Source organism: Lissotriton helveticus, chromosome 3_1, assembly GCF_964261635.1.
Source record: "Lissotriton helveticus chromosome 3_1, aLisHel1.1, whole genome shotgun sequence".
Classification (NCBI taxonomy): Eukaryota; Metazoa; Chordata; class Amphibia; order Caudata; family Salamandridae; genus Lissotriton; species Lissotriton helveticus.
In genome coordinates this window covers 640,194,928-640,211,355 of record NC_136061.1, presented here as the reverse complement: position 1 = coordinate 640,211,355, position 16,428 = coordinate 640,194,928, and the positions used below count along the sequence as shown (strand labels likewise).

At 43.2% G+C, this 16,428-nt stretch overlaps 1 protein-coding gene across 1 annotated transcript in view; it reads left to right on the top strand.

The window, feature by feature from the left end:
• ADGRB2 (adhesion G protein-coupled receptor B2) overlaps nucleotides 1-16,428 on the top strand; it is a 1,067,283-nt gene that overhangs the window by 303,924 nt on the left and 746,931 nt on the right. Inside the window, exon 3 of the mRNA XM_078680649.1 lies at nucleotides 6,710-6,874. Within this exon, the coding sequence (XP_078536775.1) occupies nucleotides 6,710-6,874 (165 nt within the window). The remainder of the gene's footprint in view (nucleotides 1-6,709; nucleotides 6,875-16,428) is intronic.

Below are 16,428 nucleotides of genomic sequence, written 5' to 3'. Positions count from 1 at the left end.
TATTGGAACACATTTGTCCTTTTTGTTTTTAAGATATTCTGCCAACTCTAAAACCTATACATTTCCAATGTTTTCAGTCATTTTCTTCCTCTCTGTTGCCAGCTAGTCATGTTTTTTTTTCCCTGTGGAAAGTTTGCACTTTTGTATTAGTTCTTCAGGATGAAGTTTCTCATAAAAAGCTTGTACAATATTGTTTGTCTGTCCTTGGGTATAGGGACATAACAATGGAAAATCACTTCAAAAACATGTTCAGCCTGTTGACATATGGAGCCCACCTGATATTGCCCCTTAAGGATTAAATTATTATTTTTTTTCTATAATTTTGGAGAATCTCCAGACCCTTGGCTGCTAGTATCCGTGCTCTTTTCAGTACAATGTCTCTTTAATTTTCAGTGACTTTTTTGACATTACATTTTGTGTAGTATATGGTTAGACTGCATATAATCTTATCGATCTCTAGTAATCTTATTTATTGGACATGCTTTATCCTTTGCCACTCATAATCAAATATATGTTTGAACAATTTCAATCTTGTCAACCATTAGAAACGTGAAAGCTCCGACTCTGTCATTCTACATTCCCCAGAGAACCGAAAATCGCCATGAAATAGGGACCCATAATATGCCTGACTTTGAAAGCTCAGTATTTTTTTCAGTGACTCATCGGGCTGATTCTAGCCTGCTGTGGTAGATCTGCCAAAAAAGCACGCTAAAAATAATGTAGTTTGAAGAAGTAATACATCAGCAGATGATAGTCGAGGACGCATTCTTCGGGGTTGCGATTCTCCTTAACTTTCATCAGTTGAAGATGTAATGTTTCAGCGGCTTATAGTTCTCCATATGAACCTGCTAGAGTTACGACAATTACTGTCAGGATTTACTTTAAAATCTTGCAAGACATAACACGTGTCCTGTGAGGTCGGATTGTGATACGCTGCATAAAAACCCAAGTGGAAATCATCCCCTTTCTTCTCTTTTAAAATCCAACTTCCCATTTTTAGCCATGGATCATTAGATCATTTCTCCATCTGCAGTTCATTTCTAAAGGACGGGACAGGTGCACTCAGCAGAGTCACTGGATAGCCCCATATGTGCACTAAATTGACAGGTTAGAGACATTCTGCTTTCTGGTGACAACTAGACACCAATTTGTGACAACAAAAAGCAAGCCATTAAAAAGCATGAGGTCAGTTTCAAAAGAAACAAATACATAATGAAGTGATATTGGAAAAAATGGTGGATGGAATTTGACTTTCCACTGTTAATACCAATAAGACAGTAGATGATTAACAAATTGTGATTGCTCAAAGAAAGACCTTCCTGTAATTTTGAGATGGGAAAGGCAGATCAATTACTTTGACTTCCTTTCCGTATACACGAATCCCCACATATCAAAATATTTTTCTCACATTCTAGAGAAAGTGTGACAGCCTAAATCAGCGCCATTCAGCCTGCCTCCTGAAGTCTTTGAAATTAAATCTCTTAATCTTTAGCCTGGCACCATGGAGATTCCTAAGGGTTTCAGGAAACCTCTTTCAGGAGTTCAGATTTCGGAAAGGGCCAAAGGATATTATCCTCCTGTGAAAAATTCTATTGAGGCTTTTATGTCTTACATTTGGCTGAGAGATACCTTCAAGATAGCATGGTGAGAGTTTAAATATTGCCTTTATCAGCTGTTTATCAGCACATTTTTATGTGCACAGCTTTTTGGATTTTTATGAAAGGACCTCCTGTTAGTAGCTGTGCTTCTAAATGACAGTGGCATGCAATGCTTCCTAAATCATTGACGACCAAGTTTGGGATCATTCAATTTACAACTTCACATTCACATTTTGAATGATTGTCTTTATTTGTATTTCTTTGGGTTTATGTAAAGCTTTGCTACTCAACTTGCACTAGTCCCAGAATGCTTTTGGATATGGGTAGATTTAAAAGGGGCAGGCTGCAAGGAACATTCATTGCTGGAACCCGATGATAAGGGACCAGAATATCGATGGACATAGGAGAGTGTTGAAATATATGTGCCATCAGATATGTCCACAGGAAGATGACAGGCCTTGCGGATGAGCCTTATTCCTGCCTGCCTGAAAAAAGAATGTAAACCTGGGCATCTAGCTAGGACAGACTAGGGATCAAGCTGAAGAGGGCTGTCTTAGATATGATTACAAGAATGTCAGAGTGTGAGACTCTTTGACAAGGATCCTCTGAATCTGTGACAGTCATTTTCTTGTGATCAAAAGTACCAACATGAGTGTCACACATATCTCTTGTAATAAAACTGTAGGGTTCTCAATAGGCTGTGGTTCGTTGGGACACAATAAATGTTGCTTGAAAGCTACAGGACTAATGTCTTAGGTAGGAAGCTTTCTTTTATTTATTCATTCATTTAAAACATAGGATGAATATTTTATTTTTACTGAGGAGTATGGAAACGGCTCTTAAGTTATTGGGATACAGGAGGAAAGAACATTTACAGAACCAAAAGGTACACAGAGTCCAGTTCTTGGGTTTTATGTAAATAAATAGACTGAAAACAGATATTTTGCAAAAACCTTTTCTTAAATGTATACAGCAAAAAGCTCAAGTTCCCATAAATGTTAAATACTGCACTAAAATTACGACATGCGTTTAGAATCCACATTCCGACAAGTTCACTTTCTGTTTAGTGGGGGATTGGGTGAATTTACTAATCCAACGTCCACACTAGTAGTGTTTAGGACTGTTGCTTGCTGATAGGTATTCGTGCAGGAGCACTTTTCGTTCAATTAGACATTTTTGTAGTTTTCTACACAAAGATAAAGGAGTTGGTACATTTGTCCACAGCAGGCTTTGTTTGAGTGACTATTACAACTTGCAAATGTGTGTACGAAACAAACTGAAGCGTGCTGCAGTACTTATGTATACGTGCATAGGTACAAGACTTGAGCACCTTGAAACTCATTTTTCACTTTCTGGTTCAAACTGTCCACTGGTTTCAGTTCATGCGAGGGAAATCTGACTAGATCATACATGGGGCGGTGTTAATGAAAGGTTATAACATTGCTGTAGGTAGTTAAGTTGCACGAATAGGTTAAAAATTGATTAGAAAATGCTTGAAATACTAATTTAAACATATATCGCCAACTGCCCAAGATTACTTAAAATACCAAGAGAGGATCTTCCTTTGGGAAAGACACACATGAAAGTCATGTTGCACCATACTGTTACAAAGTGGTGTACTTCCTTCAAAACATGTATACGTGCCCAAGCAATCTGCAAAATGGTGTAGGTTCTGGAGCATTGATACTAGTAACTGGACTGGATATAACTACTGGCCGCGTGTAAGTCCAAACGCTATATCTAGTCCACAAGCTGACAGATGTGCTGAATCATAAACCAAAATTCGAAGATGGGGAGTTTTCCTAAACCACAGTTGATGCTAATTTATCATGAATATTGCAAACGAGGTATTTTGCTTTAGTACATGAAGGTTGCAAGGATAGTCAAGGGAATACTGGATGCACAATGCCAGCTGACAGCGCTGCGAGGTACCTGCACTTCAATTAATTACTGGTGCCCGCCCCCCCAAAAAAAAACTGGTAGTGGGCCTGGAGAAGTAACACAACATCAAGTTAGTATGATGGACTCAGAGCAAAACATCCTTTCATTAACAGTAAATCTGCAGTATTTGTTTCCCTCCGGTGAAGGATCAGGTAAGAGCGCATGATTATTGATATCTTGATCTGTTGGAAGTGCTCAAGTTTGAACCCGCACACAGTTTAATGGGTCCCAGATGCTGAGGTCACACTTCAAGCAGGTAAATGTGTTTATATATGGATAAAATACGCAGTAATATATCTGGAGCAGGTGCACGACAGGTAACATTGCTGGGCACATCTGTGGCATATGTAGTAACGTATCTGGAGGATTCCTACGACTAACAGGTGAACCTATGAAATAGTGACGCTTCTTACGTACCAAACGGATCAGTATTCCAGATGTATTAGAACACCTCATTTCAAACCAGCCCTGTCCTTGCAAAATTGTTTAGTCTAAAGTTTGTTCTTGCTACATGTAGACAGGACCGTGAGCTGATGGCCACTGTATGTTGAATACAATTAAGGCGATGAGGCAAAGAACAGATCTAGAGCGGTCAGGCCGGGCAGTATCTCTACAGTCCACCTGTGCTGCTTCCATCGCTGGTGAGGGGTAGGTGCCATTGTGTGTCTGTCTCTTTTGCAAAGGAATACTGTAATTCATGACGGTCAAAAGCGACAAGATCTACTAGTACAACAGGTTTGATGAAAAGGCAGGAGGAATGCTTGCACCTTGTATATGTATGAACTTTTTTTAGGCTTATGAATGTCTATTTATGCTTTAGTGCCAGCTTATTTATTCAGAAAATGTGTCTCTAATTTGCACGCCGCGTTTTTGCCAATCCCAGATTTATTAGCCGCGGTCCCACATTCGCCCCAAGATTGATGAATTCTGGATCTTGGTGTGACAGAGCCGCGCCTGCAGCGGCCTGCGCATACCAGCACCATCAATATTTATGCAGGAACTAATAATGGCATTTCTGCTCGTATAAAATATGGCCTGAGTTTGTCAGCTGCTTACATTTATATCTATGCTGCTGCCTGCATGAGAGGAGGTCTCAACACAAACACTAGGTAGCCGAAGAGTTTTAACCACTTAGGCAGAGGATGTGTCTGCCTGGCTCTTTAGGACATCAGGCCAACAGGACATTGTTTCGCATTGTCTTCTGGCTGCGACATTGACCTATATTTACAATTGTGGTGTTGCCCATACGTATTCCGCAGAGAGAAGAATCCAGGCCACAGAAAATTGTACAGGAGAAGTTTATTTCAAGTCGAAAATGAGAAACCCACAGCACAGAACTAGCCCCTTGTCAAGCTCCTCCAGCACATGTCTCTATGTCATAAGTAAACATTCTATAAAGAACTTTCGAAATAGGAAAGATACTTAAAGGAAACATAACACCCAAAAGAACATAACATACCACAACAATATCAAATCTAAATGAAGTGTTTACTACCGATGCTTCTTCTGGACCTCATGTACCCCTCCAATATTATTCTGCGTACAAAGGAACTTTTGGTTAAGTTTCAAATGTGGTGAGCAATCATCCCACATGAGCACCCCCTCACAACACCCTTGCCCCTGCATGGGTCTCTGTGTTGAGACTCGGACATCTGGGTATGTTACACACATTTGCTATCTGATTGAACCCAATTTCAGACGTGAGTTGTGCTGAGAATTCCAAAGATGTGCTCAATCTCATACTACTTGTGAGGTGCAGGTAGACCATTTGAAAGCAATCTCAATGCTGGAGATGATGGTTCCGCTGCACTGACATTCTGCATACTGTCGCCAACCCACTACACTCTGGATTATACTTTTATATGCCAATATGCAGTTCTCTGATTTTTTATTTTTTGCATTTTGTTTGTTAGTCTCCCTGTAACTTATTATTTCAAAATCGCATGATCTCTGGATGTGTATTGACTGTGATATCCAGCCCGTGGATTATATAAGGAGGAAGGGGCTGTGTCTGCTTCCTTAGTAATGACACTTGATCGCCTTAAAGTGAATGTCCATAGCAAGGTCTTACTTGGTGATACTGGCTTTATTGTGGGGTGGAGGATAAATGCGCATCCTATGATCCCTCAGAATGGAAATATGGATTGCCTCAGTTCCCAGATAGCTGGAGAGATATTTGTTCTGGGCTTTCTCTTGTAACAACAGTGGTGCTCTTTGTGTGCTGTAAGATTTTGAATCGAGGCTTTGGAGAAGTGCAATCAGAGATGCAAGCTAAAGAGAGAAGTTGGCAGATGTGTCATTTGTCACATCAGCCATGAATAAGTTATAATCAAGGTCATTGTCTGTCATCAAGAGGCTTCCCATCATATGAAGCCATCTATACCCATGCAGAGTTTGATAGCATCATTCAAGGTGACCTTGCATATGTATATTCTTTTTAAGGTTTGCTTTTAGGAATAATGATCTGATTATCTATTCTTCTTTTCCTGTGATCTTTTGAGAAACAGAAATTATTCTATTGGTGAGATTGTCATTTTACATTATAATTGTGTAATTGGGAAACCTAATATGTCTCCGCAATAAGAAAACTTCAATTGTCTGCCTATGAGGTGCAGTTGGTCTCACCGGCACTACAGCAATTTTGCAACTAATTTTGCCACAAGGCAAACCTCTGATGAGCAACTGGTCAGATTCCCTGTAACTTGAGTCTTTGTACTTAATCTGCCTCAATAGGTGGGTGACATAGGACAGTGTGTAAAATTACGTAAAGCTAATGCTACATTTCCATTACATTCTGAAGTGCCATGAGACTAACTGTGATCAGCGGGATTCCCTGGATGTTAGTCACATATTGTCTTTCTCACGACCTGCCTGCAGTCTCACAAGACTCACCAGCAATGAAACCACCCCTCTGTGGCAAAAAGAACAAATTAATGGGATTCCAGTGCAGAAGGGGCGCAAAAGATACAGGGGGCAAATTGTAGCACAGCCTGACCAGGGGTTGTGTCTTCTTCTGTTGGTGCTGTGTCCAGGCAGTGCTGCTTAAGCCATGCCATGGTTCGCCAACTTTTATATTATGACTGTAGCAGGCCCACCAGAGGCTATTTCTCTGTGAGGCACCCGGTCTAGGGGGACGATGCTGGTACCAACACGTGTCTTTCTCTATTTAGGAGACCCTGCAGCGGAAGAGTGGTCCCAGTGGAGTGTGTGCTCTCTGACGTGTGGTCAGGGGTGGCAGATCCGCACCCGCTCCTGTGTGTCCTCTCCGTATGGAACGTTGTGCAGCGGGCCGCTGAGAGAGACCCGGATTTGTAACAACACCGATGCCTGCCCAGGTACTGGCTCTGTTGGCTCAGGCCATTTTGGTTCTCTGATGCACTGTCTTTGCCAGCCTTCCTCACCCCTGCCTTTCCCTAGTGTAATTCTATTGGTTCCTTTTCCACTGAAGGTGTACTCAACGGCACATTGACAATGGTAACTGAGGTGTCAAGAGTGGGCGGCTGTTCCAGGCTGGGCTCTGTGAGCATGCTGCACAAAATCCTATGTGACACAGACTCCCGGACTGGAACCAGCCTTGGCCCATAATTGGCTGCAGGAAAAGTTTTCTTCAAAGTGGAGTGCATCCATTTCGACAGTCACTGGACAGGGAACTTTCTTCCAGACCTTCCTTATCACCCTTCCCCAACAATGCACTTCCTCCCAACTCCGTTCTCCCCACCCTGCCACAAATTGTTCCTCTCAAGACCCAAGCCGTGGCAACCTCTTCTTCCTTCTTCCTGAATGACCCTGCTGTGCATGCATTTAGTGTAATTAAACTGCTGTCAGAGGAGTAATCTGTCTCAGAGGTGTTCATGAGGGAGTTACATAAGGAGTGTATGTAGATGCAAACATATTTGCATCCCCCTGATGATAGGAAATTTATGAAATACGCAAAACGCCATTTGTTTAATTTAAGTATAAGCCCGAAGTAACATTTTCATTTTGTGAACGCAGAACAGTCACGGGGGTTTAATTGGCAAATGCCTGTCTTATGCTAAGTGAATAGTGAATTAGAAATACTATTGAAAATAAGCTAGAGAAGGAAAGGTGTCGCACGAACCTTACTCGCCTTTTACGAGAGCATCAGAGGATGGCGACCAGAACATACAGCACAGTTTCAATACTAGCACACCTCGCATCGGACGGAATGTGAAGGGCTAGTAGGCAGGTGGTAGAGGACATCAGTAGCAGAATAGAGATCAGAAAATTCACACTTTTAGGGTCTTTGATGAGAAACAATGTTGAAATAGGGACGACAGGACAGCAGTGACATAGCCTTGGGAAAACCTTCATAGGAAGTTTAAAGAGAAACTTTAAAGGAACAAGAGGGAGTTCCGAGAACAGCCACTGGGCAGACAAATGTTGGAGAGTAAGTGACAACAGGTGGCAATGAGGCGTTGAGTTTCAGCAGGGCATCAAGAACATGATGATGACTTAATTAAAAGTAACAGAGTTTACATATACAGCGGTAAATAGATTTCCCTTTCTTGAGTTTGCAGTTGAGGGTCCTTGAGGAAATGCACATATACAAAGTATGGCCAGAGACAGTGCAGCCACTATATGTGCAGCAGGTGCAGTGGCACCAAAGCCCAGTAGTTCCTCTGCACTCAAACATGGATGCCTTACTACCCAACCAGGGGCAAGGGCATTTCTTTGCTTTTATTAGGGCAGAAGGCACCCTTCATACATGACCTTTAAAAGAAAGTTTCTCAAGGTGAGGAACGCAAGAACAGGTCAACTGAGGCAGAGGACTGAGAGTGAGACAGAAGAGAGTGACTACTCAAAGGGAGAATCTCAAAGCGACAGAAACTACTGCAAGAAGGTACAATGAATGAAGACTTTAAGAGGAAAGCATTAGACTGAGAGAAGTGAGAAGCGCGGACTGGGAATAATGGGACTAATAAAGAGGAATCCCATCATAGTAAGGAAAGGGCACGACTGCGTGGGTTAAAATACTCAGACATGGAGTTGAAAGAGTGAAACTGCTGCGTTGCCGAGCCAGAGAACATGAAAAAGAAAGAGTGAAACTGCTGAGAGCAACCCACACCATGAAATGAATATCTAAGATTATTCTAAGGCAGAGCAACTGAAAAGAACCCTTAGGTATTGGAGATTAAGATTGAGACAGGTGCAAAAAGAGAAAGCCACAGTAGATGAGGAAATAGTGAGACTACTGGAGTGATGAGTAATGAGGGGAAATAGTTTGTGGTCAAGAAGGGAAGATCATTGAATTCGCGAGGAAAAGTTGAGACTGCAGCAGTGCAGAGAGACCCGTAGTATGAGAGGAAATTGTGTGGCAGCTCCAGGAAAGGAAGTAGCATGTGCAAGGGGGCCTGGTAAATAAATAGCATATAGACCCAGAGCCTGAAACTAAAGATAGAAGTATGGAGGATTTTTCATTTTTCTGGTGGGAAATACTTGCACCGACTTTCCAGCACTGGTGGAACACATTACTTTTTCCCCTTTTCATTTTGTCTGATATTTTGTCTTTTTTCCCAACAAAAGTGAAACAGAGCAATTTTGAAAACTTTTTTTAAATAAAGGTAAAGGTCAAAATAAAACATTTTCGGACAGAGGTTTGCTTCCAGCACCTCTCCTAGTGGTTGACCCATAATTATTTAGCTCTTTTCATGCGCTTTGAAATGCAGCAACATGTTATTTTAGGGTCATTCTCTGGAATTACGATATCGGACAGGGGGAGTACAGTGTGGTAGTAGCTATTCTGTATTTACCAGTGTTCACCATTAACCATATCTAAGAAGCTTGTTATAGTAATTAAAAGCGATCTATGATTGCTTTCTATTTGAGACCATTGTGAAGATTTCGAGTGGGAAGGGAGGGTTGGCATCCCACAGGTGCCCTCTAGCATCATCTCAGATCATGACCACTCTTCTAGCCAGTGATGGATGTACTAAAACTACATGGCCTGTCAAATCATTTAGGGCCTCATTTATGAGGCCATGCGTCACTTTTACGCCGCCGGTGCATCACTTTTTGTGACGCACCAGCAGCATAAAAAATGTGCCTTGTTGCACCATATTTACAAAGTGACGCTAGGTAGGTGACATCTAGGTAGATGCGTCACTTTTTCACGCAGCGATGCGTCACTTTTCATAAATGAGGCCTTTAGAATTACAGTTTGTGGATCCCCAAAGAAAGAACACTTGTCCCCAAACCCTTAACCGAATTAAATGTCATTGCTGCAGCAAAGGAAAATTGGTTTTCATTCCTCTGCAGAAACACACACTGTTTGACACAACATCACTTCTGATATGAAACAGCGCAAAATTGAATTATTTTGCAGTTTTATTGTGTACTTGAACCATTGTATCATAGTTAGAATGTTTGAGTTAGTATGAAATGGGCTACTATAATTGGAACAAGGATATGAGAAGCATCTTCCTACTTTCTCCTCTGGAAGGCAGCCAATGGAATGGTAAACTTTGAGCTTGAATAATTGTACACAGGGAATCACAATGAACAGGAGCCCCCCCAGCAGCAGAAATATTTACAATTCGTAATACTGCGGTCTTGCCTTACAGAAAGAGGAGAGAATGGTTGTTGTGTATAATTGATTGGGCTCAGACAGGCGAAGTAACCGCAGTAAATTAGTATGCATCATATCTAGAGTTATTTAAGATGAAATGAATTCTTCTATGGTTTCAAAACATAGGTGCAAATGACTGGCTTATCTACCTGAATCATGGCTTGTGAGGTAGCCATCTTGGGCTCTATTAGCCTTATTTAAAAAAAATACTTTCATAAACCCAACAAATCTGCCCGAAATTTGGATCACAGCACGATCATCTAAGTCTTTCGATGTCATGTTCCATGTCGAACCGTCAAATTTGGATAACTTAAAGGACTAATAAGTTTGTCACTGTGTGATGAATTTGATGTTTGGTAAAGTGTTACCACGTGAATCTTGTGCTGTCATCTGACATTTCATGCAGCTTCATCGGGCAGGGGCGCCTTAACAGCAATATAGCTCCCCCCCCCCTCCGGGGGCCATGCCTACACAATCACTCACAGGAATAAAAATGTTAGAGGGTCTCCGAAAAGGCTTTTATGTACTAACAACTTTGGTGCTGTTTGATGAATTGCATGAAATCGGGCTCTCAGTTATAAAGTTTATCTAAACTGCGATGGCAGTCTGCAGCAGGGTTTGGACCTGCTGCCAGCCCCTGCTGATCGCAGGTGAATGGCAAACACTATGAGCAGTGGTGGAAAGCAGCTCACAAGTTATGGCAGCTGCATGATACATAACTCACTCAGTAGCCATGCATACCGTAATCTGCACACCACATTATATACTTTTGACCTCACAGAGATGCAGTGATTAAGTAACCATACATAAAATGTCAACCTCAATATATGAGACATGCACAAAAAATCAATAGCTCTTTATTCTTTGCTGTCTCATTGGTACCATTAATGCCAATGTAACTGTATTTTTACAAGTAGCATTGTCTTTTGTAATTGCATCTGTGACATCAAGTTATGAGCACAGCATTTGATGTGTTAGTTATGGTTTGCATGGCTGCAGTGTGGACTCACAAGTTTAAAGTGTGCCTGGACCGCCATACCTCGCGTGGAGTTCCGGTGCAAGAAAATCTTCTTGCCCATCGGTAAATATGGCGAATCGTCCATCACTGTAACCTGGCTGTTCATCCCCGGATGGACTTCCAGGTCAAGAGTTGTCCCTGGTGGAAGAAGCAACGGCTGTACCTGTGGAAACCCAATGCTTCCTTACCTCCCCATGAAGCAGAGAAACCAATAGTTTGGTGTTAAGTAAAACATGGAAGTTCACCTGCTCCATCAAACTCTAAAGATGATATACACGTTTAACAGCACGTCAACTCAGCTATTCAGGGTCGTTAAATTGAAGTGACCCAGGACTGCAACTCCTAGAATTCAGCTTTTAGGTAACAGCAATGGGGAAAATATTGTTATGTATCTTAGGGCTATACTTTAAGTCTATGGAATTAGATCCCTTAATCCTATAACACGAGGAGTTAGTTCAATGTGCTATTTATGAGAAAGGCAGACCTGGTTCACTGCGGACCTGCCTTCGGCCATTCTTTCACGGTGGAGAGGTGCTTTCTATTTGGACAAACAGTCCCATTTTCCCTTTCCCAGGGACTTGAAACCCATGTTAAGAATGTCAAACTCAAGCATCTACATTAATATTGACACAATGTATGTTGAAAAACATGTATTGCTGTATTCTGTTACTTAGTACATGCATTGTGACCATAAAATATGTAGAGCATATTGCTATTATTAGAATTACTATAAATATGAAAACAACTAACATTGCGAATATGTTTCCCAAGAATATGTTTCCTAACGCTGATTCGCTATTTTTAGCACCACCCTGAGAGCATAAAGTAAGCTACCTTTGGCTGCAGTATTCAGGCTATGGAGGAAGAGGGATGGGGGATGGGAGAATATTAGAACAGGCTAGTTTCCTACCCCATTTCCATTTATTTTTTGGTCCATCCCTGATGCCTATGGGTCAGAAAGACTATTTAGACGTCACTCATATTTTCAATTTACACCACTTAAATTAAAATACAAGATGCAAAGATCAAGCTTTAGAAAAGTGTGTGTGTGTGTGTGTATATATATATATATACATATATATATATGTATAATGTTAAAATTCACTCAGAACTTCATTAAAATTAATTCACGAAATGTAAGACAAGTGCATGTACTTTTCAAACTATATGCCATAAAAGAAGTTCAGAGTCCTTTGTTAGATAAAGCTAACAAGTGGCATTATTTTTCAATATTTTTTTTCAATATCGGTTTATAAATCGGACTTACACTATTAATCTATCTCCAATTCATTGTTTATATCCCAATCTCTATTTTTTAAAGAGTTCCTCAGTACTGCACCTCACAGTTTCCATCTCATCGTTAATCATTCAAACTCTTGGGGGGATATTCTCAACATTCGCTGAAAACTAACGCTAACCCCATTTCGCGTGCGTTTTTTATCGCCGTATACCGCGATAAATTATCGCTGTGTTAGTGGCTTATTCGCAACACATTGCTAACAGGTCATAGTTCCAGGTATCAGTGGTGAAAACTGCCGCTAACATCAGCGCAAAGGCGATAGGAAATCCGAAGTTAGCGGGCAAAAACTACCGATAGGCCCCTTAGTGGCAAAAAACGAAAATACAAAAAATAGCCTGTCAGTCAACATCCAATAGAAAATAGGTATAAAAACCAAAGAAATGCAGAATGGAGCAGCCTGTGCCAAGTGCAGCACACATCAACAACCCCTGCAAGCCACCCAATATCCAGGATGACCAGGATGAGAGCCAGGTTGCCTCACTGGACCTGCGTCTGGAGCCTGGATGCCTCGCTGGACCGGCGTCTGGAGCCTGGATGCCTCGCTGGACATGTGTCCGGAGCCTGGAGTGGGATGCAGAGGCGCTGTGGAGTCAGTGAGCTGTTGCGACATTGAGGCGCGATGAACGACCCATACCTGGTGGTGAAGTCTGGCAGGTCCCATTGAGACACGTCGCTGACCTGTATGAGAAGACCGCCTTGTGCACCTTGGAGCTGTTAACAGTATAGGCACTCCTACGCCCCAACGTAGGGAGGTCTGCATTGCATACTACAATCCACTACTACACAGGGGTGCACAGAGGGGATTACCAGCGGTGGGTGGCGCCTCCTGGCATCACAGGCCGCATGATGTTGGGCTGGCCGGACGCTGTGGAGGGTGAGGCCCCTGAGCTGCACCAAACTTGGGCAGCTGGAGCGCTGCTACTTCACGCCTAGGGGGCCTTGCTGCATCAACTGCATCGGGAGCTTCACCAGCAGACTTGGCCACAACTGCTGTACCCAGGCTTGTTAAATCCCACCTGGCTGAGGCTCCTGCTGGCTGAGTCACAGATTTGGAGAAAGTGCATCGGATTGCGCCACGGTGTCAATGTCCAGGAAAGGAGAAGGTGGGATACGTTGAACAGGACACCTGGGGGTCGTGTCGCCCTAGCACACGTAGATGACGCACCCCCAATGACTGCTCATCCGCTATGCTGGAAGAGCGTCGCCCCCCTGCTTTCAAGCAGTACAGAGGAGGAACAATCATCACATGATGATAACTTACTGATGTAACTGTGCTATGTTTTTTTTGCAGGTGGGAGGGTTGGTAGGACGGCTCCAAGCACTGGGCAAGTGATGGACGGATTGGCATGCCCACTCATGTGCGCAATGACTGTTTGGTCGGCCCACTCAGGCCTCCCAAAGCAGTCATGCACACTTCCCTGTTTGTAATGCAGGCTGCATTACAGCCTGCATGTAGAACATGCCCATCCCTCCAGCCCCTGGCTGCATGCCTTGTCCCGTTGCCAATCACCAATCCCACCGCCACATCACAGCGTTGTGATTGGCTCAGGGGAGGGGGCTGGCTGACTACTTCCTGTTCCTGGAAGCAGAGCGCAAGAGCAACGAAGACACGGGACCTCCCTTATTAATATATTTAAAACACCCGCTCACACACACATCCCCGCCACAACCAGTGTTCTTTCCAGCATTTACCGCCTCACAGCTGTTCAGTCCCCCCAGCACTCCTGAATGGCGGCAGCTGTGTGCCCATGCACAGCGGGCATACCACTCGTGTGCCAAAGGCACATACGTGGTTGCAACGCATGCCATAAAAATCGAATTCCATTCCAATGCATACTAATACTAGGCACATTGCAGCAGTAGAGTGGGTGTTGCATAGCGGAGACATTAATATAACTATTCCCACTTCACTGAGTGTAACCCAAAACTAACCTGCACCCAAACCCAAGGTGAACCCTGGAATTCCTTTTTGAGCCACCATAACACACCCAAAAATAAAATTTGACTCAAAACATACACCAATATTAATTTTTTTACCCCAAAACACACCCCAATTTTCATATTTTAACCCCGAAATCCATAACCACCCAAAAATTTTTAAATTACCCCATTACTGACCTCACAATGCGTTGTAATCAAATGCGATGTAAAGGCACATGCGTTGACGAATTTGTGTTGTTAACGATATACTGCCTGTGTTGTACTGGTCATCTCCCATGCTAAAGGCAACCCATAGGCTGCGCCATTTGCATCCGTCTGCCCCTGGATCGCGCTCAGAACCAAGGAGCCTTCCTCTTGGACACTCCACTGCTACGAACGCCAGCATCCTCCTTGCCATCAACCCTGGATGGCCCCTGACCCTGCTAGGACTAACCTCTGCTCCGGCATGGGCATCGCCATTGCCATCTCGGCGGCTGCAGTGCCACCCACAAGGAGCACCCTGACCATCAAGGAGGAGGCATTTCCATCACCTACAGCAGCACACTTCGACTGACCAGGCACTCTAATGACCCAAGGGTAACCATGGTCCACCTCAACTCCCAGATACAGACCAAGCCCAAGCACATCCTCTGCAGCACTCTCATGTACAGCCTCCTGGGTCATGGTCCCTCATTCTCCAAAACCATTGTAGACCTTATTGCACCCCATGGTCTCTCAGCCACCGACGACATCCTACTCAGTGAACTCAAGGTCCACCTGGACAACCCCTGTGACCAGGACACCACCCCCTCCTTGGGAAGGTCCCGTACATCAGACGCAAGCAGCAAGTCACCTCAACAAGCCACATAGCAGGACGCACGGTCAAACATGTCACCTCTGCTAACGGGAACTTCAACTACAGCCACAACAGTGGACTCTCCTGGATCGACCATCATTGGTAACATCACATCTTCACCTTGTCCACCAAACGCCACTGCCATCATCGCACCCCCTTGCAGCTGGATCAAGGCCATAGAAGAACGTCTTGTCAACTCCCTCTGCACCAAGACTCCACCAATGCTTCCAAATTATGACACTGCAGCACGCAACCGCCACCGATGGATCTCCAACAGCGCCGACATTCGGGCATACCTGATGAACAGCACTGCATTAGTATCTTCAGCCTGCCCGATGGCAGGCGTGAGGGTGACACAGTGCCACAGGCATAGGCTGACCCCATGCATTGCTGGAGTTGTGTCATGGTTGTGACAGGACTGCAGCAATGCGTGACTTTAGTGCAGACAGATACGTCAGGATTCCTGATCTATCTGTCATACTCCAATTAGAGCCAGTTATTTTCGTCTTCAGAAGTTCATGGATCCCCTTGTGAATATGGAGTAGTGGTGTTTGTGTGCGTTTTTGTACAGAAACGTCTCTCCAGCATATAATTATCGCTAACAGAACTGGCGATCTTTAAAGTGGACGCTTTTGCCAACAAACTGTCGCTAGCGGCTGTTAGCGACATCTTCAGAATAAAGTTAATACAAATATTGCCGCTTTAGCGGCAGAAAAGTGCCGCTAATGTGGCAATATCACCATGAGAATATGTCCCTTAGACCCTTGTGCCTGCCATTTACACTTTATAAGAGAAATGTCACCATTTGGAACCCATACTTTTGTGCCCCCACAGAGTCACAAACCAATATATTCTGCAATTCTCATTTAATATGTAACTTTTTCTCTCATTTTGGCTTCATTCAGACTCCAAAGCACTCACATATCTTCCTATATTTAATCCGTAATCTATTATGTACATCCACTTCGATATTTCTCTCTCAGGGCAATGCTGTTCTATAGCAGTACAATGGAAATGTATTTACATTTGTTTTCTTTGTTGATTAATGTTTACGCTATAGCCCCGTAACTAAGAGTCATTGCTCAGTTTTAATTATTTTCGTGACCTTATTTTGGGGTTGTTCCTGAAATCGCATAAACATTAAAAGGGGCTTTAGGTCTCGCTTCTGTTACTAAACTTGTTATGAAATATGTTCTCATATAGATTTTC